Genomic DNA, 24,121 nt, shown 5'->3' on the forward strand with positions numbered 1-24,121 from the left:
ATCTGTGGTCCCTGTCAACACAGTATCTTTTGAGAAACATGGTCTAATGGAATATATCCCTGCTCATGGCAGAGAGCTTGGAATTAGATCATCTTTAAGGTCCCTTCCAACCCAAACCATTCTGTGATTCTGTGATCTCTGGTCTTAGCTATCTGAGACAGGGTCCCTGTGAGATTGTTGCTAGGGTTGGGATGTATCTGTACAGATTTTATCTGTACAATTCTGCTTGTCAGCACTCTAAGGCATCCTAAAAATCCAGCTGGTGTATATCTGAATCTGTTCATAGAGTTTAAAACACACTGTAAGAACTTAAGTCAAAATGCTGGTAATGGAAACCAGAGCTGTCATTTGCTAAGAGGTCAGTTTTCATCATGTTTCCTTTGTGAACAGTTTGGAAAAGTGAGTTTTCTTGAGACTACACTAACCCATAATAAAACTTAAGTCTATTTATATTTATTTGACCAAAAAGGAAAATATCAAAACCCAAAATGTAATTCCCAGACGTGGTAAATCTTGTCATACAGTTAGTCAGCTACATTGATCAACCACATCATGCTGTATCAGCCTGGCATGCTCACTGGGCTGTGCTGCCCCTTTGGATTTCAGCTGGTTCATAGCAGACAGTCTTTTCTTCACTCCTCCTCCTGTAGCAGTTCAGGGGGACAGTTGTCCTGGGAGTTACCGGGAAGCACAAGTCCCGCACTCCTTCCTCAGTTCTGCAAAAATCAGCATTTGTTAACATTTGTTGTTTGCATCATCTGCACATCAAAAGGAGATGAAACCAGAAAAAAAATAAAAATCTGTGTTTGGTGTTTAACGATCTCTTCTTGTTATTTGTGAGCTGAAAGCTCCAGGAAAGTGTATGCCTTAAGAACAACCCTGAATGACTTTATGCTGAGTGAGGGTACATTTAGATTAGATCTTTGGAAGAAATTCTTTACTCTGAGGGTGATGAGGCCCTGGCACAGGTTGCTCAGAGAGGCTGTGGATGCCCCATCCCTGGAAGTGTTCAAGGCCAGGCTGGATGGGGCTCTGAGAAACCTGGTTTAGTGGAAGGTGTCCCTGCCCACGGCAGTTGGAACAAGATGATCTTTAAGGTCCCTTCTGACTCAAACCATTCTATCACTGTATGAATGCTCCTGGTTCTTTCCCTGTGGTGACAAGTCTCCTGTGCAGGAGGAACGTTGCTCTACACCAAAGTAGTCACAAGATGGAGCTCACGAAGTCCGTGTGGGTTTGTTCAGACTAATAAACTGAATGAGAGTGCTCATTTGTATGCGTCCGCATACCTGGAGAGCTGTGAACTGAGGGCACCAGAGGCTGACTTTATCTTTGTGTTCGAGATCTATAAATGTGTGCTAACACTGGTACAATTCACTGGTGGAATTCCTGAATATACAGCACCTCACTGCTGGCGTGGTAATGAACAGCTTTCCATTGAATTTACAGCTGTGGAGGAAGCCAGCAGCCCAGATGTGGGAAAGAAACGTGTTTGGGTCCTGCTGAACTGAGTTTAAAATCAAGTGGAAACCTAAGAAATTCAGATGAAATCTGCTCTGGTTCTAGATCTCACCAGCACGTCACCTACTGCAGAAGTTATGGAGTTCTCCTTGCTCTGCTGTTAGACAGGGAGTGAGGATGGAGAGAGTCAGGTTTGCCTCTTGGATCTGCCGGGCAGATCCAGGTCAGGAGCTGGCACTGAGGTCTCAGCACATCCCTGAGCAGTGCTGAGTTTGGCCTGTGGCACGTGGCAGCTCTGTGGGGTGGTGGTACCAACACACTTTCTGTTCCAGTGGCTATACCGTGCCCCTGGTCAGGTCCCAAACGCCCATGTTGATGGGTTGACCATCTGTGAGCCCCTCTGAGCCAGAAGTACCATTTCTGTGCAGACTGATACTTCTGTGATTCTGTGATTCTTTGCTTTCTTCCACAGAAACTGGTTTCGAGATCCACGCTGAGACATCAGGGAAAAGGCAGCCTGAAGGATGGCAACAATGTTAGTGAGAGTTCAGAGAGCAAACTTGGGATCAAAGACTTGACCTTCCTTCGTGTGTTGGGAAAGGGAAGCTTTGGAAAGGTGAGAGTTATTCGTGGCTCTTTTGTGGGAAACCACATTCCTTATTTAAGAAGCTCCAAGGTAGGTGAAGTTGTTTCATCACATGGCACACAGGCTGTCCAGTGGTACTCCAGTGCAAGTACTGAGTGGTACTTACTTTGTCCAACAAAGCTGCTTACAGAGAGCAGGGAGAAGAGGGAAGAGAAAGTTGACAGCAAAGTTAAGAAGCGGATATCATAGAAAAGAAAGAAGTTAGCACCTGAAGGAACAGCTGCATGCCAGGGCCCATACCAAGAGCTGCAAGTGTGTGTGTTAGCACTCGTTTGGGCAGCGTTTCTTGGAGCATGTAAAGACTTCTCCTTTAAAGGAAACAAGACAGTGGTTTCAAGTGTGGTGAGACGGGGGTTTTGTTTCTCTGCTTTGCCACAAAGCTGATTTGAAATGGTGCATTTGGGTTTGGTAACTGAGGAGGGAATTGGGATGAATGGCACTGCCCAGGGAGTTTGTCCTGGCACAGTGGGTGACCTTCGACCAGCTTTCCCTGTGCCAGACATTGGAGCAACGTGTGTGGGTATTTCTGTCCAGAGAAGCCTGCTGCAGGCAGTAGCATGTGTCATTGATTGTACACTGATGCCCAGACTAACAGGCTGACTCACTTTCATCCACAAGCCTGGTCATGAGATGACTGACCTTTCCAGTGTGAGAAGGTGCGAGAGGCCCTGTGATGCTCAGAGACCGAGGGCTCAGCCCTTGCCACTCACCCTCCCCTTTGGTTTAGGTGATGCTTGCCAAGATGAAAGAGAGTGGGCAGCTCTATGCGGTGAAGGTGTTGAAGAAGGACGTCATTCTCCAGGACGATGATGTTGAATGCACCATGACTGAGAAACGCATCCTCTCCTTAGCAAGGAACCACCCGTTCCTCACCAAGCTCTACTGTTGCTTCCAGACTCCTGTAAGTATAACCCAGGCAGTGGACAGCCCTCCTCCTGACACTGGCTGGCATGAAGCACTCAGCTGTATATTTGGCCCCTGGCCCATTATAAATGTCCATCTTAGACCCAGGAGAAAGCTCTCTGCTGGAGGGTGAACAGGGTACTCTGCTATATTCCAGCTCTGACGTCTGCTGGGCATTTGGCAAACAAAATCCTGGCTCATTCTAAGATCCCCAACAAATTGGTAGGACACAAAGGTCTTCCCTAGAAACATCTCCAAACCACTGAATGTTTCCAAATGCATATGTGCAAATGTCTACAGACTGCAGTGTCCTCTGGTTGCTGTGAGATCTCAAGCTCTGCTCTGGTGCTGCCTGAATTGTAACAGGACTGTGTTTGCATTGAATTTTCAGGAAACTCAGATTTGTGCTTGGAAGCAGGGGTAGCCTCCTGTCTCTGCCAGCCTTTGTATGCTGGTCAGAACTGAACAAAAAATCCTTCTGGGGTTAATGGAAAGGGTCTGGCTGACATGGGTGGACACTGAGTCAGCTCCATGCGTGGCTGGTATTTCTTCTTGTGCGGAGAAGACAAGTGGCAGCATTGCTGTCATTTGTGCCTTGTGTACCTCAGTGGAGGACTGCACATGCACTGCCTGCCCAACTGAGAGCCTTATTTGGGGTGTGCCTGTGGGTGGGAGCCCCTTGCTGGTGTGGTGGAGGGAGGAGCGGCTGAGGTGGAGGCAGTGGCCACAACCCTGCACCAGCAAGGTGAGTTTGGCAGTCCCTCAGCTAAGCTGTTATTAGGACTGAAGCATTTTCTGCAGCGTAGCTCTTCCCAACTGCCTGGGCTCCTTTCCAGTTGCATTTTGCCCTTTGCTAAATGGCAATAGAGCTTTTTTTTTTCCTCTGAGAAGAGGCAGGAGAAACTTGCCCTTTTAATTGTGGCTTCACTCCTCCTACATAAACCCAAAATACTTGGAAAAAAAAAAGAAAAAAGAGCAGACAAATGCATCCTGCCACCCACCCATTTCTCTTTTCAGTGAGGTGATGCAACAGCCAGCTATGGAATTGAAGAAATGTTCATTGAGGGTGGAGCCTTTGGGTAGACTCATGTAATAGAAATGGGATGGTTTGTGTTGGGTTTTTTTTAATACACAGCTCACATGGTTCACAGAGCACCTGGGCTGTATAGCAGAAGCAAAACTTGTCACTAGTAACCAAGGAAACTCCTATTTTATTTAATAATATTTCAACTTTTAACGCCTTTCCTGAAATACCAGAAATGTCCAATATTGATGTGTTCTGTTTGAGGTCAAATGTGGGGTACCAGTGGGTTTTGCCCCTCGTTGCTGTGCACTTTGCTATGGCTTTGCTCACTGAACTGCAGTGTAGATGTGAAAATAACAAGTGTTCTCCTGGGCTGTGCAGAGTGTTTCCCATGAACTTAAGCAAGATTTAAGGTCACTGTGTGAGTACCGTCTGTCATGTTCAGAAAAATGAATGCAATCTACTGTGGGTGCAGACAAGGTCTTCTGGGCTGATGAAGTAATTGCAGAGTCTTTTGCAAAGGGGAAGAAAAGGGAAGAACTCAGCCTGTTTAGACTAGCAAATTGAAAGCAAAAAGAGGATCTGATTGATGTCTGCAGATGTCGAACGCTGAGGAGGGAAACAAAGCTGTCAAGATTCTGGCTAAGATTAAATGAGTCTAGACTGGCCATGGATACAGTTAGACAGGAAATGAAAAGGAGGTTGCTAAACAGTAGAACAGCCCAGAACAGGAATTTCTGGACCAGCTGGTCATCAGAGGAGCGGAGGGAAGAACCCCTCAACCCTTGGTGCCCTGAACACAGAGCTGGTCAGTCTCTGAAATGGTGCCAAGGGAGTGGTGCTTGTTTAGCAGGACCCTGCTATTTCCAGTCTTTCCTAGGCTCCTCTTTTACTTGAATCCCACTTTGCTTCATTGTCTGGATTGTTTGTGACAGAAAACCACTCCCACCTGATAATAAACAAAATCAAAAAGGGAAGGGTTTGCAAAAAAAAAAAAGGTAGATAAATTTCAGGCTAATGAGGTTCATGATGTCTTTTGCCCGTGGTCTGCACTCAGTGACACCCACTTCAATCCAGAATAACCAGATTTAAATTGCTTATAAAAGCATAATTAAATCCTTTTGCTGTAGTAGAGAAGTGATTGCAACAGCAGGGTATTCACTGGACAGAATCCTTCCAGGAGGGCTTAGCCAGGCTGTTCTGAACTTAGGGTTTCTGTTCATCCTATGTATGGCATTGGGATATCACCTCCATTTACAAGAACTTGGCAGAAATGATATATATACATACATCTGTAACATTATATATATATATAAAAAGAGCAACCACTTCTTCAAAATGTCAGCCTGCAACCATATTTAAAAATGTTGGCATTGGGGGTCAGGGTGACACAACATAACCTAGTTTCACTTGCAGTTAATGGAAACCACGTCACACTCACAGCCCAGACTGTGAAAATGTGGTATTAATGGTTCATGTTACAAAAAACAAAGCATGACTCCAGTCTGCCATGGGGATCCTGGATACATAATGACCTACCGGGCCTGCTGTTAGGAATTCTTTAAGAACTGGCCACTTCGAGGCTTCTTATTATTTGTCAAAGCAAAGTCAGAGCCTGATCCCATAAGATGCATCAGGACAGGCTGGGACTAACTGGCAGGGTTGTAGCCCATCTGGAAGGTACCCAGGGTTTAAGGTATATGCCAAGTTCAGTATGAGCCAGCAGTGCAGTCCCATGGCACATGAGTTAAATTATGTACTGCTTCACGAGCTCAGGAGAGTCATTATGCCCCCTGCTTGGCACTGATGAGGCTGTACCTAGAACAGGGGAGTCCAGCTATGGCCTCCCCGCTCCCAGTTCAACAGGAAATTGTGGAAATTACAAAGGAAGGTACTTGGAAGTGCATGAGGTGCTGCTACAGTTTGACGACAGAGTGCTCAGAGCTGGATCTAGAGCCCTTTGAATTCTGACTCTTGTAAAACATTCCACCCAAACCAGCAAACTCTTCCCCTGAATTAGGCAGCCTGGGGGTGACTTTAACAGCCCGAGGTATGTCCTTGCTGCATGGGGTGGTGTCGTGTGGTGCCAGTAATGCAGCATTACTCCAGGGAAGTGTTCAAGGCCAGGCTGGATGGAGCTCCTAGCAACCTGGTCTAGTGAAAGGTGTCCCTGTACATGGCAGGGGGTTGGAACTAGACAGTCTTTAAGGTCACTTCCAACCCAACCCATTCTGTGATTAGCTGAGCTGGCACAAGTACCTGAAAAAGCAAAGCATTACCCAGGTTCATCTATATTGCTGCTACTTTTTCTCACCTGTTTTAGAGCTGGCTGAGGTTTTTCTGTGCTTTTACATTTGCCACTGATGGTTTTCAGAAAGGTTTTCTGTTCTGTTCTGCTTCATCAGTCTCAGATGCAGCACAAGTGATGCCCACCAGCAAAGGCAGCCTTATTTGCCATGGGGTGGGCTGAGGCTTCCTGACATCCAGACAACCTCCTCGCTCCATCACAGCCAAATCCTGCAGCCACTAGGTGGTAGAAGCTGCAAGGGCTGTCTCTGCCTGCTGTGGGTCACAGTTTTCAGAGCCTAAAGAGGAAATACTAGCTGCCCAGCAGGCTGGCAGAGGCTGGATGTAGCACTCTGTGTGCCCAGCACTGGGCTGGGCAGTTTTGGACTTGTACCTCCAGATTCCTTTCCTATGAAAGGCAAGGAAGGAGTCCTGCTGCTCCATTGCAGGGGGGAGAGTTTAAGTCCTGCTCGAGCTGCATCTGTGGGAGGTCTTCCTTGCTCACCACATCTCTGGTTTTTAAACCTTTTTTTAATTGAAGGCCTTGCCTTGGGAGCTTTCCACCTTGCCTAAGCCATTTACCTCTGCTTTTTCTGGGGCCTTAGAATAATTCCTCAGTGTCAGAGAGGATTATGCTTGTGCTCCAGTAATCTGTGAATTGCCAACAGGTGGTGGGACCTGAGGATAATCATGGATCCTGCATGAGGGGCCACAGGCACCAAAAACTGTTTATTTCCATTTACCTGACACTGGTGTCATCCAACACCTCAACAATACTGTCCTAGAAGGGGTGAAAGAGGCTATATGTATAAAAAGCTAAGTCAGTAATGTAATCCTGGGGAATGTGAATCCTGGAATGTTTTAATTAAAATGAGTTTGCAGTAAGTGGGTCCTGTCTTCCTCGGGGTTTAGGAACCATCCTTCCCACACAGGTGGTTTGCTTTTAAATCCTTTTGTCTCCACTCATATGCATGAGAATGAAAAGGGCTGGGGGAGATCAGCTTCCCATGCAAATATTGTGTCAAATAGCTTCTGGGTTTTATGTTTATTGCCCTTATCCCTTTTCTCATGACCAAAGGGTCCTTCCAGGGGACTGTCCCCCAGGCGATGCTGTTCCCAGCGCTGTTCCCGTCAGCCTGATCGTTATATGGATTTTTTGCCTGTGGCTCTGCTGACAGTTGCTGAGGCAGAGCCTGCCCATGTTGTTCCAAAAATAGTGAGACATGAGAACTTGGCAGAGGGACGTGATTTTCTGTAACGAGCGTCCTTCAAGATAATAGCTGGCAGGGGTGCTATTTAAGCCAGGCGGGACTGGCCCGGGACTCCAGGACAGCACAATCATTGAACTGGTCCCGTTTTACGAGGGCAGCCTGCTGTTTGGCACGCAGCTTTTTGTTCCCTTTGCAGGCTGCAGGCTGAGGTCACGCTCTCGACATGGAAGAGGAAGGTTTCTCTGCATCTCTGCTGGCTCTTGGGGCACTCAGGCAGTTCTCCCAGGGTCAGTGTGGGTGTCGTGTCGTGGGTTACCCAGCTGAGCGGGTGTTTCATCTCCTAGAAGTGTTAAGAGCTAACCTGGAGCCTTCTATGGGGGCATAATTTTCAGGTGAGAGCCCACCAGCCAAGGAGGGGACTGAGCAGTGGCATCTGGCTGGTACCTTTGGTATCCAGATGCCACAAGGGGAGTCTTAAGTACCCTTATATTGCCCAGGGGAGTCCCCCAGCCATGGTCCCTCTGGGGAATCTCCAGCATCAGCCTGGTTGTCCACCAGCCGCTCCACTGTCACCAAGTGGGTAGGGCACAGGGCAGACCCAGGGCAGAGCCTGGTGTGGTGGAGATGAGGAAGGCTGGAGAGGCAGCAACAGCCTTCCTGAGGCTCTGGTAGATGACTTTGGAGTGTGCTGGTGGGTGTTAAGGAAGCAGTGAGGCCTCTTTGATGTTCTCTTTGGAGGGCGCTGAGAGGGAGCCCTTTGGGAGCAGGGAGGAAGGCTTTGATCAACTCCCAGGTTCTGAACCCCCAGCATTCCATCTATGGCATGTTGTGGAGGCTCAACTCTGTATGTGCATTCACCTGACAGCCAAATGCACTTCTTGGGTGCTTTTCTGCAGGCATTGAAACTTTTATTCTTGGGAGTTGAGGCCTGTGCTAGCCCCAAGCCATTGTGCTGGAAGGCCAGCACACGCTTCAGTGTCATTGCTTCAAGTCAAAACCAAGTGAAGATGTTGCTGGGACATCCTGTTTCTAGGCCTGTCATGTTTCAAAAAGCTTGCTCCAGTCTAGCCTGGCTTCTGGTCCTAAGCACAGGCACCTCGAAGGGGCTTGCTGCAGTCAGGTGTGAAGGAGCTCGAGTTCTGGGGCAGTGGATTAGTTTTTTGGGGCCTCTTGGACAGGGAGGTACAGGAGAATTTGCTCTCTCCGCCTTTCTCTCAGGTGTGGCTTCTGCAGGTGTGTGTGCTGTGGTGCCCTTGTGTTGGTTTTGTGACCACAGGAGGGACAGTCACTTTCTGCTCTTCTGTGGCTCCTGTCCTGTCCAGCACCGAATAAAGACAGAGTGGTCAAAAAGTGCATCTTTCCATGGTTTTACAGTGTTGACATCCACCTAAAACCGGTGCCGTGTTTGCTGGCACTCTGGTTCAAGCTGTCAGTAAAGCAGATGTGTGAGGCCTCCAAAGCTGGGTGTGAAAGGCTCTCTCACGTGTGCAGTGACACCTTGCAGTGGTCACTTTGTTGAAGGGATGTTCTAGGTTGGGTTGGTTTGGGTTTTTTTTGCAGGCAGAGTGGTTTTGCTTGCAGGAGATGAAACAAGATCAGACTGACATTTCTGGCTCTATCTGTGAACTTTGCCTGGTGTCCACATTTGGGCTGCACGCTGAGGTGATACAAGCTGAGGTGAAAACACGAGCTGGAGGGTTAGAAGGGTCAGCTGCCATCACCGTGTTGTAGCTCCCAAGTGTAACTTTCCCACCTCAGATGGTTGAGGGACTTTGGATACTTGCATTTTCATGAAGCTGATAAATGCCTGTCCCCATCTGCAGTAGCTTGGGGGAGAGACTGGTGCTTGGACAAATTATCAAGTTCAGCAGGCAAAGGAGATGCTATTGCCCATGGTTAGCCACAGTATGTGAAACTAATATTTTTTGGCCTTAAAGTCAAGGAAGTTGTGGCGTAAAAAGGGCTGAAAATGGAAGCAGCTCTCGAGCAGCCTGAGGGAGCAGGTGCCAGACAGTATTGAGGAGGAAGGGGAAGAAAAAAACAAAGGCAGTAGAAGCTCAGAGAAGAGGTAACAAGTTGAAGTGCGACCCACTGGTGCTTTAGTCTCTTTCAATCCGTACTGCTTTCCAGGTGATGTTTAAGGTGAGAGGATGGATCTCTCGTAGCAAGCTGTTTCCAAGTGGCCTTTGGGTGTTTTGACATTCCTAATTTTCCTGGAGACCTTTGGCTGTGCTGTAGAAGTGAGTGTCTAGCCTTCCCAGCCCAGCCTGAGCCAGCAGATATTGCAGAGCTCAGTATTTTTAAAAGCAGGGCAGAGCTGTCGCAGGTTGGTCACTCCAAACTGAAAGTACCAATTCCAGTAGCCTTTCTTTGAACTGAGGGCTGTAAAAAGAGCATGATGTTTACACTGCTGCTCTCTTCTGAGAAATCATGATGCCAGCTGAGGGGTGCAGATGTCCTATAAATCTTTGATTAACAGGTAATGTCTGTAGCGTGATACATTTTAGTTCCTTATTCCTCAATTTATTCCCCTCTTAAGTTCAACCAGTCCTTTGGGGTTTTTTTCTGATCTTTCAGGTGGCAAGGAATGTTTATGTAGTTTTCTATAGCATTTCAGAAGGTCTGGAGAGAAAGATTTCATTTTACTTTCTTTCAATTCTTGCAAATTCTTTCAATTTGTTTCATGGGATTTTTTAATATTTTATTTTAATGCTGGCCAAACTGACTTTTTTTTTTTAATTTGAGATTAAAATCAAGCATTTTTTTTGTACATAACTTAATTGGTGGACTTAGTATCTGAGTTTTGGGGTTTTTCCTAGTTGGGGTTTGGTTTTGTTTGAAATGGAACAGATGAACAAGAGTGATAAAAACCAATGTTATGTAAAAGTTTCTAGTGAAAAGATGAACTAATCATGTAGCCCATCTTGAAGGGAAGGGGTGAGGAGGAAGGATGTGTGTATGGTTCACTTGAATACCCAAAACATGCGTTGTTCCAGACAAATGACTGAATTTATGTGTTACAGAATCTCTCCAGCCTATGAGCTTGAGATTTCAGCCAAGTGTTCAACAAAATAGGGGCAAAAATTTGGAGGGTGCAGTTAGATTTGTGGTTATTTATATTTTTTTCCCTGGGGCAAGTGGGAACCCACAACTCCCCTCAGCTCACCCTGGGTTGTGGTTGACGTTGTTCAGCTCTTCTGGAATGAGCTCGGCGTTCATGCCGTGCTGTGCATACAAGCACTAAGGCAGCCTTCACCCCGAGGGACCCTGCAGAGTTTGTTTATGCAAATGGAAAGAGCCAATTTATTATATGTGTCTGTGTCTCGCTGCAGTGGCCTCATAAGGAAGCCTCGTGGTGCCCACTATCAGCAGCATCAGAGAGCAGAGCGTGCTTGGGGTGATAACTGGTGATAGCTGCCCAGTTCACATAGCTGTGACAGTGAGGTTGGTGACTCTTTGTTTTAAAGAAGCTGAAAACGAGCCCGGTGTGGGGAAGTGACCTGCACTTCTCAGAAATGTGTTCACCAGCTGCTCGGCCTGGAGGAGACACCACATGCACCTTATGCCCATTCTGAGTTTGCTTAATTTTCACTGCAGCTCCTTCCAGCTTAAAAACCCCACAAAACCAGCAGAAGGAGTAATCTTTCCCTTTCTCAGCCTTTTGGCTGCATCACACAGTGACCCCCCCATCAGGATAGCCCAAGGCCTGTATATGCCCTCTGTGGCTTGATCTCCCTGAGGCAGAAGCGGTTCCTGAGGGTACTTCTGCAGTCACTGAAGCAGGGAGGTAGAGCAGCTCAGAGAGCAGCACAACTCAGCGAGTAGATGGCTGTAAAACCTGCTGCCTCTCTGCCGTGTTCGGCTGCGGAGTGCTGGACCGGGCAGCAGGTGCCATGGCCCTGTTTGAGAAGTGTCACTGTCACATGCATGTACTTCCAGCTGAGCAAGCGTGGAGCAGAGGTGTTCCTTCTCTGCTCGGTGTAGTTACTCTGATTTGAAATCAAAGGACCAAATCTTCACACGTCTTGTTCCGTTGCAAGCAGGCGAGAGTGGCTTTGTCCAGAAGTTTGGGGCTGAGCTCATTAGATCTGCTCTTGTGTGCACACGTATGCCTGCAAGGGCTGTTTTAGTGATTCCCTCTTGGTGAGCCTGTTTTTATGACAGCTGAGATCTCCCCTGGTTTTGAAACACTGCCATGTATAATCCCCCCTGCAGAGCCTGCCCTCCCTCGGGTTTGGGAGCATCAGGCAGCTCGTGAGGGTGCGGCATTGCCTTGGTCTAAGGGCTGGGTATGGAGGGGAAGCATTTCCAAGAGGGATTCGTAGAATCTAAGGATTCTGTGAAGGGCTGGGTATGGAATCATAGAATATGCTGAGTTGGACAGGACCCATCAGGATCGTCGAGTCCAACTCCTGGCCCTGCAGAGGACACCCCAAGAATCCCACCATGTGCCTGAGAGCATTGTCCAAACGCTTCTTGAACTCTGTGAGGCTTGGTGCTGTGACCACTTCCCTGGGGAGCCTGTTCCAGTGCCTGACTACCCTCTGGGGGAAGAACTTATCCTGGTATCCAGCCTAAACTTTCCCTGACTCAGCTTCATGCAGTTTCCTTGAGTACTGTCACTGGTCATAGGAGTGAAGAGATCAGGGTCTGCTTCCCCTCATGAGGATGTTGAAGACTGCAGTGAGGGAGGGGAGGCATTTCCAACAGGAATTCATAGATTCTGTGAAGGGCTGGGTATGAAGGACAGGCATTTTGGCACAGAGCAGCATCTAAGAGTGGGCATTGACTGCATTAGTCCTACAGAGAGAAATATTAGGAAACAAACCTGTTTATTATTCCTCCTCCAATCCTGTGCTTTTGCAGTGCCTTGACCCAGATACAGTTGGCCACTTGCACTGCTGGGGGTGTTGGACATGTGGCTTTCCAAAGCCCAGTACTGAGACATCACGGTTTATTTGCTCACTCCCAGCAAGACCTAAGGCAGATTTGCTTTGTGTAGGGGTTGTGGACCACGAAGGGAGAACAGGAACACTGGAAGCGCTGAGGGAGCCTGCCAGCTCTTGTAATTATCTTGTAATAATTTGCTTGCAAGCTCCCTAAGCCCTGCTACTCTTTTTTGGAAACAATAAACTTTCTCTGGGAAGCAGTGACACAGCTGTCTCTGTTTGGGGATGATTTGGAAAGCCTGCCTTCTGCTCTGCAAAGCATAAACTGCCAAAACAGGGGAAAATGACTGTTTTCATGGGGAAACCCTTTGGCTTCAGTGAACTCAGACTGAGCCCAAAGCTGATTTTCTAAGGAGTTGTGTGCATTAATTATTTCCAAAAAGATGAAATGCAAACATAGCAGAATTCCTGAGCTAGGCTGATTTTTCAGGGGGGGGAGGAAGACTGGACCCTTGCCCTAAAATGCATTTAGCCAGGTCTCCATATCTGCCTTGTATGGCAGCTGTCAGCTAAAGAGGAAGCTGAAGTGTTCTTGGTGGGTTCATCCTCTTGTCCTGCAGAGGAGCCAGGGTGGGCAGAAGCAGCATCTGGGAAAGCTGTGCTGCCATGCAGAGCTTGTCCAAGCCTATTCCTGGTGGTATTGGAGGCTGGAAAGGCCTCATTGGTGTCTTCCAGTGAGTCTCCTGAACCTCCACTGATGACTCTGTTTAGAGAGAAGTCCCTCCTGGCCTCCAGGCCTCCCTTGGCACAGCAGCTCTTGTAGGGTGGCGGGAAGGGGAGACTGTTGCCTTCTTCCATGTCTTCACAGGGGAAATGTTTGTCTTTCCCCATCTCCTCCCTCTATGCTGCCTGAACCAGGGCAGTGATGATGCCCTGTCCCACTGGGAATATGGTTTAGGGGGTGATTATGGTGGTGCTAAGCTGGGGGTTGGACTAGGTGATCCTGAAGGTCCCTTCCAACCCTGATGGTTATGTGATTTATGTAGCATGAGAGCCTGTGATCAGAGATAAGTGCCCAAGTTGTCTTCAGAGGTCTTTGATCTTGTGTTAGCTGTCCATGGACATGAGCTCTGATTCTTAACTAGAAGAGGGTAGAAGTTGGCCATCACACTAGTCTTTTAAGGCATAGTAAGAGAAAAAGGATCCTCTTTTAATAAAATATGAATTTTTTTTCCTCCTGTGATGATGAAGAGGAAAGCTACGAGGGTTTAAAACAGATGGATCTAGTGAGGACAAAGGGCTACAGTGATGCTTGAGATGGATCTCACTGGATGCTTGTGTTTGCAAGGGGCAGTAACCAGTTTATAAACTGTCCTCGCAGTGGCTTTTGCAGCCAGGGATTTTCTTCAAGCCTCACCAGAAACCCCACCTAGAACAACAAACAAATACAATGTTTATATGTAATTGCTATCAAACACTGCCCTTAGGACAGACTATATGCTTCCAATAGACCCTGCCCTGCTAGTAGGTAAACAAATAGGGATGGAAAACTGAAATTTAAAAAATAAAAAAAAAAAAAAAAAAAGCCAAACCCAGACAGTGTTCTTGCACAACAATTGTCAGGGTTAATTTCTAGGTGTAGGCAAACCTTGAAATGAGCCCACCTCATCCCACAGACTTTGTTTCCTCCAAGTGTTTCTTTAATTTACAGTAACAATTGCTCTGTGTGTCTTTATTCATCTCCATCCCAGTCCGGGAATGGTGCAATGTGATTTCCTCCTGTGGCTGTCGCTTGCTGCAAAGCCTTTTGTGTCACTATTTCCTGTTGATTCAAATGCTCTTTTCTTGCTGTTGCTGATGTCAAACAGAGATAGCAGATCAGGGAGACTTCTGGGCAATGGAAAATAGTAAAATAGACATGTGAGGAGTTCAGCATTAGGTCCTGTCAAAAACCAATCCAGCTTTCAACTCCCCCTAATTCCCACTGGTAATCCCCAGGAGAGGAGACACATAACTCTTAGGTCAAATTTACAAGTGTCTGAACTATCTGCTCTTTTAAGATTTCCTTTTCATGCCCCCTTTTTAAGTTATCTACTCACTCTTCTGGCTGCAAATTGCCTTTTTTCTTTTATTTTAGTTTTTTTCCCTTCCCTCCCTACCTCCTCTCTCTCCTCTGCCTCTCTCTTCCCCCTCCCTTGCCCCTCCCTCTCTTTCTCTCTTTTCCTTTTCCCCCTCTTTTCTTGTCCTCTCTCCCCTCTTTTTTTCCCACCCTCTTTTTTAAAAAAATAGAATACCTCCTGCTTATTTTATTTTTCAGTGATTCCCAAAAGAGTGGTTGGTCTTTGCAGTTTGGCAAGCTGATGGTCTTGCTTAAGAGTAAAAATGGGAGGCCTTGCCTGGTTTTGAGATGTTGTTCCCTAAAGGATGGTTAGTGCTGATTTTCCTAGTGCTTGTTGCCAGACATGTAGCAGGCCAATGCACAAATGCTGCATTATAAACCAGTTGTGATACCCGTCCTGCTCTTTTCTTCAGCAGTCCCACGGGATTTCTAAGTGTTAGAAAACTGGGCAGAAAACTAGATGGACTCTTTAATAAATAAATAAATAAATAAATAAATAAATAAGTAGCCCAAAGTTCTATATTTATGCCTGACCTGTGAAATGAGCCCATGGGTGCAGGTGACTGTATACAACACATGCAGTGATACTTGCTCAGGTTTGCAGTTAGTCTGAAGCAAGAGCAGTTTTTAGCAAAAAGCTGCAAATTCCATGACAGCAGTGATGTGAATTTTAAAACTGTTTCAGTGCTCACCTCAACATTTGAGAAAGAAGCAGTATCTTCCTTTAAGCATCACAGTAGAGACGAGTACAACCAGGATTCTGAGGTGGGCCATGGCGTTTTGTCTGCACTGGAGAAGCTGGACATGTATGTTTTAATATAGGAAGAGTTAACTTTGTGTCCCTGAAGCTCACCTTTAAGGAAAGAGTAGAAAATCCATGTATGTTCACCTAACTATATGCATGTTTGTACAAGCATATGTATTACTTACATAAATACACACACACCACCCCTCGTCAGGCTGCTGGTAAATTAAATTACTTCCTCTTGGGGATCTGGCAAAAGGGATTTCTTTTTTAAGTATGGGCTTGAGGTGATGCCTGGACAAGCTGGGCTGGATAATCGTGTGTCATGTGCAGAGATCAGCAAGGAAGGAGGTGGGGAAGAATAACAAGGAGATGTAAAAGCTGGCCTGAATGGCAAGGCAGAGGCCATACCGGTGCTGCAGCTGGAGGAGGGGCTGCCAAACAGGTAGACACAGCACAGCCAGGCTGAGTTGAACCAGCTGCAGTGAAGATGTGGTGTTAGAGATCTGATAAGGGCTGAAGAGCCAAGGCTGCTGGTGGGTTTGCTACCCTAGATGGGCCAGCTTGAGTGTCTTTCAGTGCCCTCTAATAAAGGCAGAGTGAACAATGAAGTGTTGTTGTTTATATAGACAGGAGACAGCGTTTAACACATGGCCTTGGTGCTGCACACAGTAGTGCTGTGAGATTGCTGGGAACAGTGGTGAGGCTGCTCTGTGAATTCTGTGTTTAATTTTGGGCCTCTCACTGCAAGAAAGACATTGAGGTACTGCAGCATGTCCAGGGAAGGGCAACAGAGCTGGGGAAGGGTCTGGAGCACAGGTCAGATGAGAAGCAGCTGGGGATGTTTAGCCTGATAAAAAAAAGAGGCTCATGAGGGGACCTTCTTCTCTACAACTACCTTTCAGGGGCTGTAGCCATATGGAGGTGGGTGTCCTTTTCCAGGTAAAAAGTGACAGGATGAGGGGAAGTGGCCTGAACTTGCACCAGGGGAGGTTTGCATTTCATATTAGAAACAATTTCTTCACTGAAAGGGTGGTCAAGTGCCTGGAACAGGCTGCCTGGGGAAGTCACTTAAATGTCTCCATCCCTGGAGGTATTTAAAAGTTGTGTAGATGTGGCACTTAGGGACATGGTTTAGTGGTGAGCTTGGCAGTCTTGGGTTAGTGGTTAGTTGATGATTTTTATAGGTCTTTTCCAACCCAAATGATTCTTTGATTTAATAATCTTTATCCTCTGGAAGGAGCCCAGAAGGGACTGTTGGGCAGAGCCCAGGATGGCATTGAGAAGCAAGCTGTCCTCATCTGTCACAAGCCATTTGCATTCCTGCTCGTGTCCACTGAGGAATGAGAGGATTTCTGGTTGCTTTTCTTCTACTGTGTGCCTCTCAAGACGTTAATACCAGTAGTCATTTCAAGCTGGCTGGCTGCCAGAAAGTGGAGCACGACAATGCTTATCCTCTTAAACTTAGAGAGGGTTTAAAAGTAGCTTGTAGACGATTAACATCAGACCTGGGAAGGGACTTGAGGGAAAAGAAGGGAAAACATTACTGTTAAAAGCCTGACCGGTCTTAATTGAATTGTATGCCTATTTTCCAATCTGCTTGTTCCTGGTGCTCAGAGTAAAACTGAAACAATAAATACTGAAGATCCTGAAACAAAGAGAAATTTTTGAACCAGACTCCAACAATTCTGAGGTTTAGTTTTGTGACAAATCTGTGTGTCCTTCCTCTCACAATCAAACAAGCGTCCCTTTTGCACATACTAAACCCCTACTCACTGTTGAGCATGCAGCTCAAGCAAGTGCCTCCCTATGTGTAGGCTTTTGCAAAAGCCAGAACAAAGCCAAAAAAGAAACCTCAGAGACCAGCAGCTGTGGTTAATGAACTGAACTTTATCAAACAGGTTGCTTTTCTGCTCGGCAGAAGCTTTGATTTATACTTCATCCTTATCAGTTCCTCCACAGCCCAGAGGTCTCTGCAGGTTAATCAGAGGAAAGCTGGAATCTGAGGCCCTGAATAGCAGCTGCCATGCAAGTGTATGGCAGGAAATCCCATCCTGGAAAACAGCACACGTTCTCCAGAAATAATGTTGGGATATCCTAGAGACAGTGTTGTGCTGTCATGGCAAAGCTGCAGTCTGTGAGCGGTCTGGTTATGCACGTTGTATTATGGAACATCTTTCCCCAGAGACCTGAGGTGTTTACTAGGGAGTGAGTGACCTTTTACAGATTTCTCATGTGCCACTCAGCTTAGAGAATGCTGATGGAGTATCATTCCTTGCTGTTTCAGTCTAAGGATAGTTCAGGGGAAACCCAACAGGAGCTGATTAGCGATGAGCACCTACTGATAGACCCAATCCACATGTGATCGGGAATTCATTTCATGACGGGGGCAAAACTTTTGGGAGGAGTGCAGGGCAAGGAGGTACTAACAGTTCTTCCTGGTGTTGACTTGATTTTTCCTGAAAAAGCATCAGCATTTCCCCCCATACACTGTCTCGTGAGTGCTTAATCCATTTTTATTTGGGAGATAACAGTTTTACTTAGAGTTTTTTAGGCCCAACCAAGGTTGTGATTAATGCTGTTCATGTCTGTTGTGTTTGCCTGTGTGAAGGATCGCCTGTTCTTTGTGATGGAGTTCGTGAATGGCGGGGACTTGATGTTCCACATTCAGAAGTCACGTCGCTTCGATGAAGATCGGGCCCGGTTCTATGCTGCCGAAATTATTTCAGCCCTTATGTTTCTCCACGAAAGAGGCATCATTTATCGGTGAGCTCTACATTCATTCCTTCTGTTCTGTCTGAACCCCATGGCTGAGATGGTAAGCTGGAGTTTCCTGCTTGAATAAATAACTGTCACTTGCTATCCACCAGGAACAAGTCAGCTGGGATGACAGTACCTCCACATCCCCCATGCATTGTTGGCCAAGGTGCACCTCTTTCCAGAAAGAAGAGAAATTTCTGGGCAGGCATTAAATTAAACCTTCCTAGATTTTCTGGGAGGTGAACATAAGCATATGTTGCTTTTGCCACTGCATGCTATTTAAAGGGCTGGTGTGTGCTGATTACACCAAAGCCTCTGTTTCCCTATAGCAGGTACAGACCTGTGTTTAAACACTATGTATTTGACGTATCTATCCAGTGCCACTCACCCTCTAAAAGTCTTCTCATTCCTCCCATGATCCTACAGCAGGAGTTTTTCCTTCCTGTCGATGTCTGGCACCTTTGTGTTTGCAACAGCATCGGAGCATTGTTGCCTCCCTGCGTCAGCCTCCACTCCAAGTCTCAAGGCTGTTCTCAGGAAGCTATTTCCCATAGATAGCTTTCTTTTGTTATTTGTCATTGTTCTGTACTCAGGGGGGCAGTTTGGTTATATTTTTTCCTTTCTGTGCTGCTGTAGAGCTCCCCTGTCAGCTCAAGCATAAAGGCATAGGGCAGCCTGCATGGATCAGAGCCAGTCTGCTGAGCAGAGCCCTCCCTGGCCAGGATGACCATTTGACCAGCATCTTCCCATATGCCCCGGAGGCAGAGCAAGGCCTCTTCTGGGATGGAACAGGACAGATGGAACAAGGAGATGTCAGCACTGAGACAGTCTGGTTGTACAGAAAGGTTTCTTTCTGCCGTGTTTTGCAGACCATCTCTGGCATCCTCCTGCCATAGCATTGGAGAGGAGGAACAGACAGTTGTTTTCTTTGGAATGCTGCTATCTGGAATCCAGCAGCAAAGCATGCATATTTGAGTATGGTCTGCTCTAGCTCTGCTCAGTCCCACTTTTGGCATGCCAGCACTGCAAAGAATGATGTCAAGTCTCTCATTTTTTGCTGCGTGGTCACAGGTGTACAACTGGGACCCAGAGCTGGGTTCAGGATGGGACGAGTTCCAGTCCCAGTCAGGCACTGTTGGTACCATTTCAGGCTGTGGGTTGGGTCAAGTGTTGTTTGGTTTGGGACTTTACACAGTTTAACCCAGGCAGTAGTGTATCCTCCTGTGACAGATAAACCCAGGTTTGAACTCACTAAAACCAGAATAGCTCAGGGCTAAAGTGGCCAAAGGCCTGGGCGCTCTGTGGGGGGCACTTTCCTGTCTGATGGTGAGATAGAATCAATCAAAGTAAAAGCAGCTTCTCTTGACTCTTCCTAGCTCCAAACAAGAAACAGATGGTCAGGTGAGGACAGAGAATATTAGAATATTTTTAAGTATGAAATCATGTGATATACATGGCACAGTGAAATAGAGAAGGAGTGTCATTTTAATGCTCTCCAGGTCCTGAGAGCATGAAAATGACTAGTGATAGATACCATATTTATCAAGCTCCTAAAGCACAGTGATTGTCTGCATAGAATAGCAAATCTACTTTCTCTACAGCTGGATTTCAGTGTAATTCTTCCCTTGTGAATAATGCCAGTTGCTGAAGAGAGACCCTGCCAGATAATTACGCAAATGACATTATCCTTAAAATAGTGACATCCAGTAGTTATTGTCAATCATTCAGCAGCAAAACTGTATCTGTGCATAATGTAATGCCACTGTGCTTACAGCTTATCCTGTCCCCCCCAGCCTGCTGCCTGTCACAGGGCAGGAGTAACCGATCCCTCTGGATTTTGGCGCTCTTCAAGTGCTGCCATAATTCATGATAGAAACTGGAGGAGTAATTGAAAGGCTCCTTGAACAACTGCACAGGCTTTGATCTTGTTGAGAAACTGGTTAAGCTGTGGGGTCAGGTAGCTTCAGCTGCATGGGGCAGATTTGCTGGGGGATGACTTGGTTTCTTAAAATTAGACAGGGTTCTGGAAGGTGGAAGAGAAGGGAACTGCAGGCTGTGGTTTTACTGACCTGAGGTTGCTTCTGTCAGGTCACGAACACGGGACTCTAGGAGGGAGTCTGCAGTATGGAAGGAGTGACTCAGGAGGGAATCACTGCACTTGTGTAAGAGAGGTTTGAGATTTTATGGTCAGAATGTGAGTGCTGGAAACAGCAGGGAGAGACACCAGGAACAGCCCGACCAGAAAGCATTTTGCCACAAGTTATTCAAGGTACCTCTTCTTTCTGGATTTCCAGGGTCAGCAGAGGAAGAGAGCTATTGGCCTAGAATACCCTGGGTCATTTGTTTTCCTTCTGGGCTAAACTTGTTAATACTGTATTTTTCCTTGCCCCTTCAAGATTAAGCAGTTCAGGAGAGAATCTGCATTTACCAACGCAATGAGCGTTCTCCCGGTAGGTCAAGTTGCTTTTGCCACAAGGGCTGCCAAAAGCAGGACCTCCTCTCCATTCAGATGCCACAGAGGTTTGAAAACCAGCACTGGAAGTTCATCAAGAAGTAGCTGAAACGTGACACTGTGGCCAGGTGTGACAATGCTGGTAGCTGCTAAAATCAGGTGTTTGTTGATTCCTCTTTCAGCCACACGTAAGCACTTTGAGATGGCTCCAGTGCAGTACTTCTGCAAGTGCTGCTGTGGGTCCACGGCAATGGGGTTCTTGAGGCAGATGGTATATTTTGGTTATGTGTGGTTTTTAATGTTAAAACTGGTCCTGCTGCTGGATTGGAGCTCTCACAGGGTGGTTTTCGTGATTCAACTGAAATTTTAAGTGAGTTTGCTCCTCACTTTGAGGAAACTCCTTTTTGTTATTAAGCCGTGGCCAGAATAGAAGTCCCGTAAACAAACACATATGTATGAGGGTTTTTTTAAAAGAGAGCTTTCACTTTCATAGACTTTTTTTTTTTTTCTTCATTTGCAGCTCTGCAACAGAGAGATGGCTTTCTGGCCTTATCAAGGAAAGATCTTTGTCTTGCACTAAGATAAGGTTTAGCTGCCAACTTAGCAGCACCTATTTATAGTTGCTTCCTGAAAAAAAACCAATCAGCACATACAGTCCCTTATCCCATCATACAGGGGAATGCATCCAGACACAAAAACAAGCTTTCTGAGTGTCGCATCACAGTATATTGTGCACACCTAACCACAGAGCAGTAGGACAAGGGCATATTTGGGATCAGCTTGTGCTGGATATTGCCAGGAAAAAGTTAGGTGATTATCAAGGCTGTTGTGAATAAAATCTTTGCTCACAGGGCAATGTTTGAGCACTGCTGCTTTCTTTAAGCTTACTTCTAAAGGAAGATTGTTTGCTGGGTTCTGATGCTGGTAGGTTCGTTTGTCATTTCTATCCACAGACTGTATGTGCTATTTTTCTTGAGTCAGCTCTTCCCGACCTTTGCTTTCCGGTTCAGCAGTTCCCAGGGCAGGGAAAGCATACTTTGGCTTCTGTGCATGCCAGAAACAAAACAAAACAGTGTATCTGAGCAGAATGAGGTTGCACAGTGGCTTACTCAATGCAAGTGATCTGGTCCACTCACAGTCTGCTGAAAAGCAAAAAGATAGTGAATGATTTTAGGGTTTATTTTAAAAGCAGTAGCTCCTTCCATGTACCATTACTGTAAGAATGGCTGTTCTGCCCTGCTGCCCTCAAATTCAGACCTCTTGCATAGGCTGATGTAGAGCTTTGCTGATGGATGGGTCCACTTGCCAAGGTCTCCTACACGATGTCCCTCAATAGAGGCACCACACCTGAGTGCTGAGGGCAAATGCAAAGGTTTCCTTAAACTTAGTTGTTGTGGGGTTGGATTTTTTTGGAGGAAGGGCCTTAGGGGCTTAGAGTAGGATAATGACCTTTCTACAGGCAACACAGAGCAGTCAGCCCAACCTACTGGCACAGCCTTAACTTTTCTGACAAGCCTTCTTTCTGTCTCTCTGAAAATGTGTCTCACAGTCATTTTCAGAACACATTTCCACAACCTGCAGAGGGGATACAGGATACAGGACATGGTGACATACCTGAACTAGAGCTGGAAGCAGAGGCAGTATCACCTTTGCAGCCTGCATTTTAGTGCTGGTTTTGCCAGCCCGAGGTATGGAGTTGGATGGTTGAGACACCCAGGTGCCCCAGCTCACCATTTGGCACAGCACAGTGGCAGATACATCCTTAAGGCTGTAGGGAGTGTAGCATGTAGGTAATGTAGCTGACCAGGAGCCACAGGGGCTAAAAGGCTGGGCTGGAGAGCCTGGGAGAAGGACTGGTTATTGGCTGACTGAAGAACCTTGTTTTTATCCTGAGGGCTCATGCTAGTTAGCTCATTCCACTGCCTTTGTGTCTGTATTGATGTTTCTAATGCAACCCACACATCTCGAGATGTCTGGGGTCTGCTTGTGCTCTATCACGCCTCTGGATGTGGGATGGTGTGCACAGAGTCCCTGTGCTCTGATGTGGCACCAGCCACCATGAAGTAGGTCCAGAGACTTGATGGTGTTTAATAGGATGTGTGGTCCCTTTGGAAGGCAAAAGGTAATTATACAATTATCCAGATGAGACCATGGTCTGGCCTTGGGGCTGAACACTAGCCCTTGAGGAAAATAAGATAGACATATTAACAGTGTTTACTCTTCTGTGTGTTACCTGAAAGCATCTCCTCTGTGTGTGTGTTGTTCCTTAGGACAGGGAAAAACTCAGTCTCTCCTGGGAACTGGAAAGATTGCTGGCTACTGGCCAGGTCTCTAAAAACATCACCTTTCCTTAGTGGAGGAGACCCATCAGGTCTGCAGCTGTGTGTCTCATGACTCTTGGCTTTTATAGGGAATGGGTTTTTTGCAACAGGTTGATTCCCTGCCATTTCAAACCTGTGACACTTAAAGGAAGCTTTACGTAAGCCATTTATGGAGACCAGTTTTGCTGGAAAGACTCCTATTAACTGTAACAACACTAAGATTTCTTTCAGCAAAATCAATTAAAAATTACGTGCTGAAAACAAGAAGCTGAATGCCTTTCCTAATTACATACAGCCACTGCTAACAGAGCAACTTTTATTAGTGTGTTGTTTTCTTTTTCCATGGGTCAAGACAGTGTAGACATGGGATTCCTCATGTTCGCTCTCTGTTGTTTTTTGGTTGTTTTTCTTTTTGGCAACTGGTGATTTTGTTTATTCTCATCCCGTGCCCTTTTTCACATCTGGAGACAGATCTTATTTCCCCTGAAGTCAAGGGGCTTTCCCCAGGGAGGTAAATTAGCAGTTGAACTGGATCTGTGACTGATATCAGCAGTGCTCTGCAAGGCAAACTGCAGGGGTGTGGGGGCTATCCCAGGGTTTATCGATGGTTTGCTTAGGTGCTGCGCATAGCTTTGTTTTCTTGGCAAATAAAGACAAATCTTTTGTTCAATGAGGTGCTTTTAAGCTTTTCTGAAAGAGAGAAACCTTGTAGCAGCCTGGAGACCTTATAGCAGCCTTTGTGTACCTAAACAGGGCCTACAGGAAGGCTGGAGAGAGACTTCTTAAAAGGGTATGCAGTGGTAGGACAAGGGGAAATGGCCTTAAGCTGAAGGAGCGTAGATTTAGATTAGATATTAGAAAAAAAAATCTTTAATGAGAGAGTGTTGAGGCACTGGAACAGGTTGCTCAGACAAGCTGTGGCTGCCCCATCCCTGGAAGTGTTCAAGACCAGGTTAGGCAGGGCTTGGAGCAACCTGGGATAGTGGAAGGTGTCCCTGCTCATGATAGGGGGTTTGGAATTAGATGATCTCTAAGGTCCCTTCCAACCCAAACCATGTTACGATTCAGTAAAAGTTTTTGCTTGGATGTGCTACAGCAGATACCTCTGTAAGTACTCTTTGCTGATTTGATGGATTTTTATGTCTCCCTCTCCGATTCAGCTGTGTATGGGGAGTCATGTTGTTTGCATCTGAGAGGAGAGGGTGGGAAAGAGCTCAACCAGTGCCAAAACTGCTGTGAGTCCACTCTGTGGAGCACCAACACCTCAGCTGTGGGATCTGGTCCCTATTGCTCTGAGAGCTCCA

At 46.5% G+C, this 24,121-nt stretch overlaps 1 protein-coding gene across 2 annotated transcripts in view; it reads left to right on the forward strand.

The window, feature by feature from the left end:
* PRKCH (protein kinase C eta) overlaps window positions 1–24,121 on the forward strand; it is a 134,163-nt gene that overhangs the window by 70,358 nt on the left and 39,684 nt on the right. For both annotated transcript variants that reach the window (XM_050336255.1, XM_050336256.1), the window contains exons 8-10: window positions 1,934–2,077; window positions 2,835–3,008; window positions 17,896–18,050. In XM_050336255.1, the coding sequence (XP_050192212.1) occupies window positions 1,934–2,077; window positions 2,835–3,008; window positions 17,896–18,050 (473 nt within the window). The remainder of the gene's footprint in view (window positions 1–1,933; window positions 2,078–2,834; window positions 3,009–17,895; window positions 18,051–24,121) is intronic.

Source organism: Myiozetetes cayanensis, unplaced genomic scaffold (genome assembly GCF_022539395.1).
Source record: "Myiozetetes cayanensis isolate MyiCay16 unplaced genomic scaffold, myiCay2020 scf6-25, whole genome shotgun sequence".
Classification (NCBI taxonomy): Eukaryota; Metazoa; Chordata; class Aves; order Passeriformes; family Tyrannidae; genus Myiozetetes; species Myiozetetes cayanensis.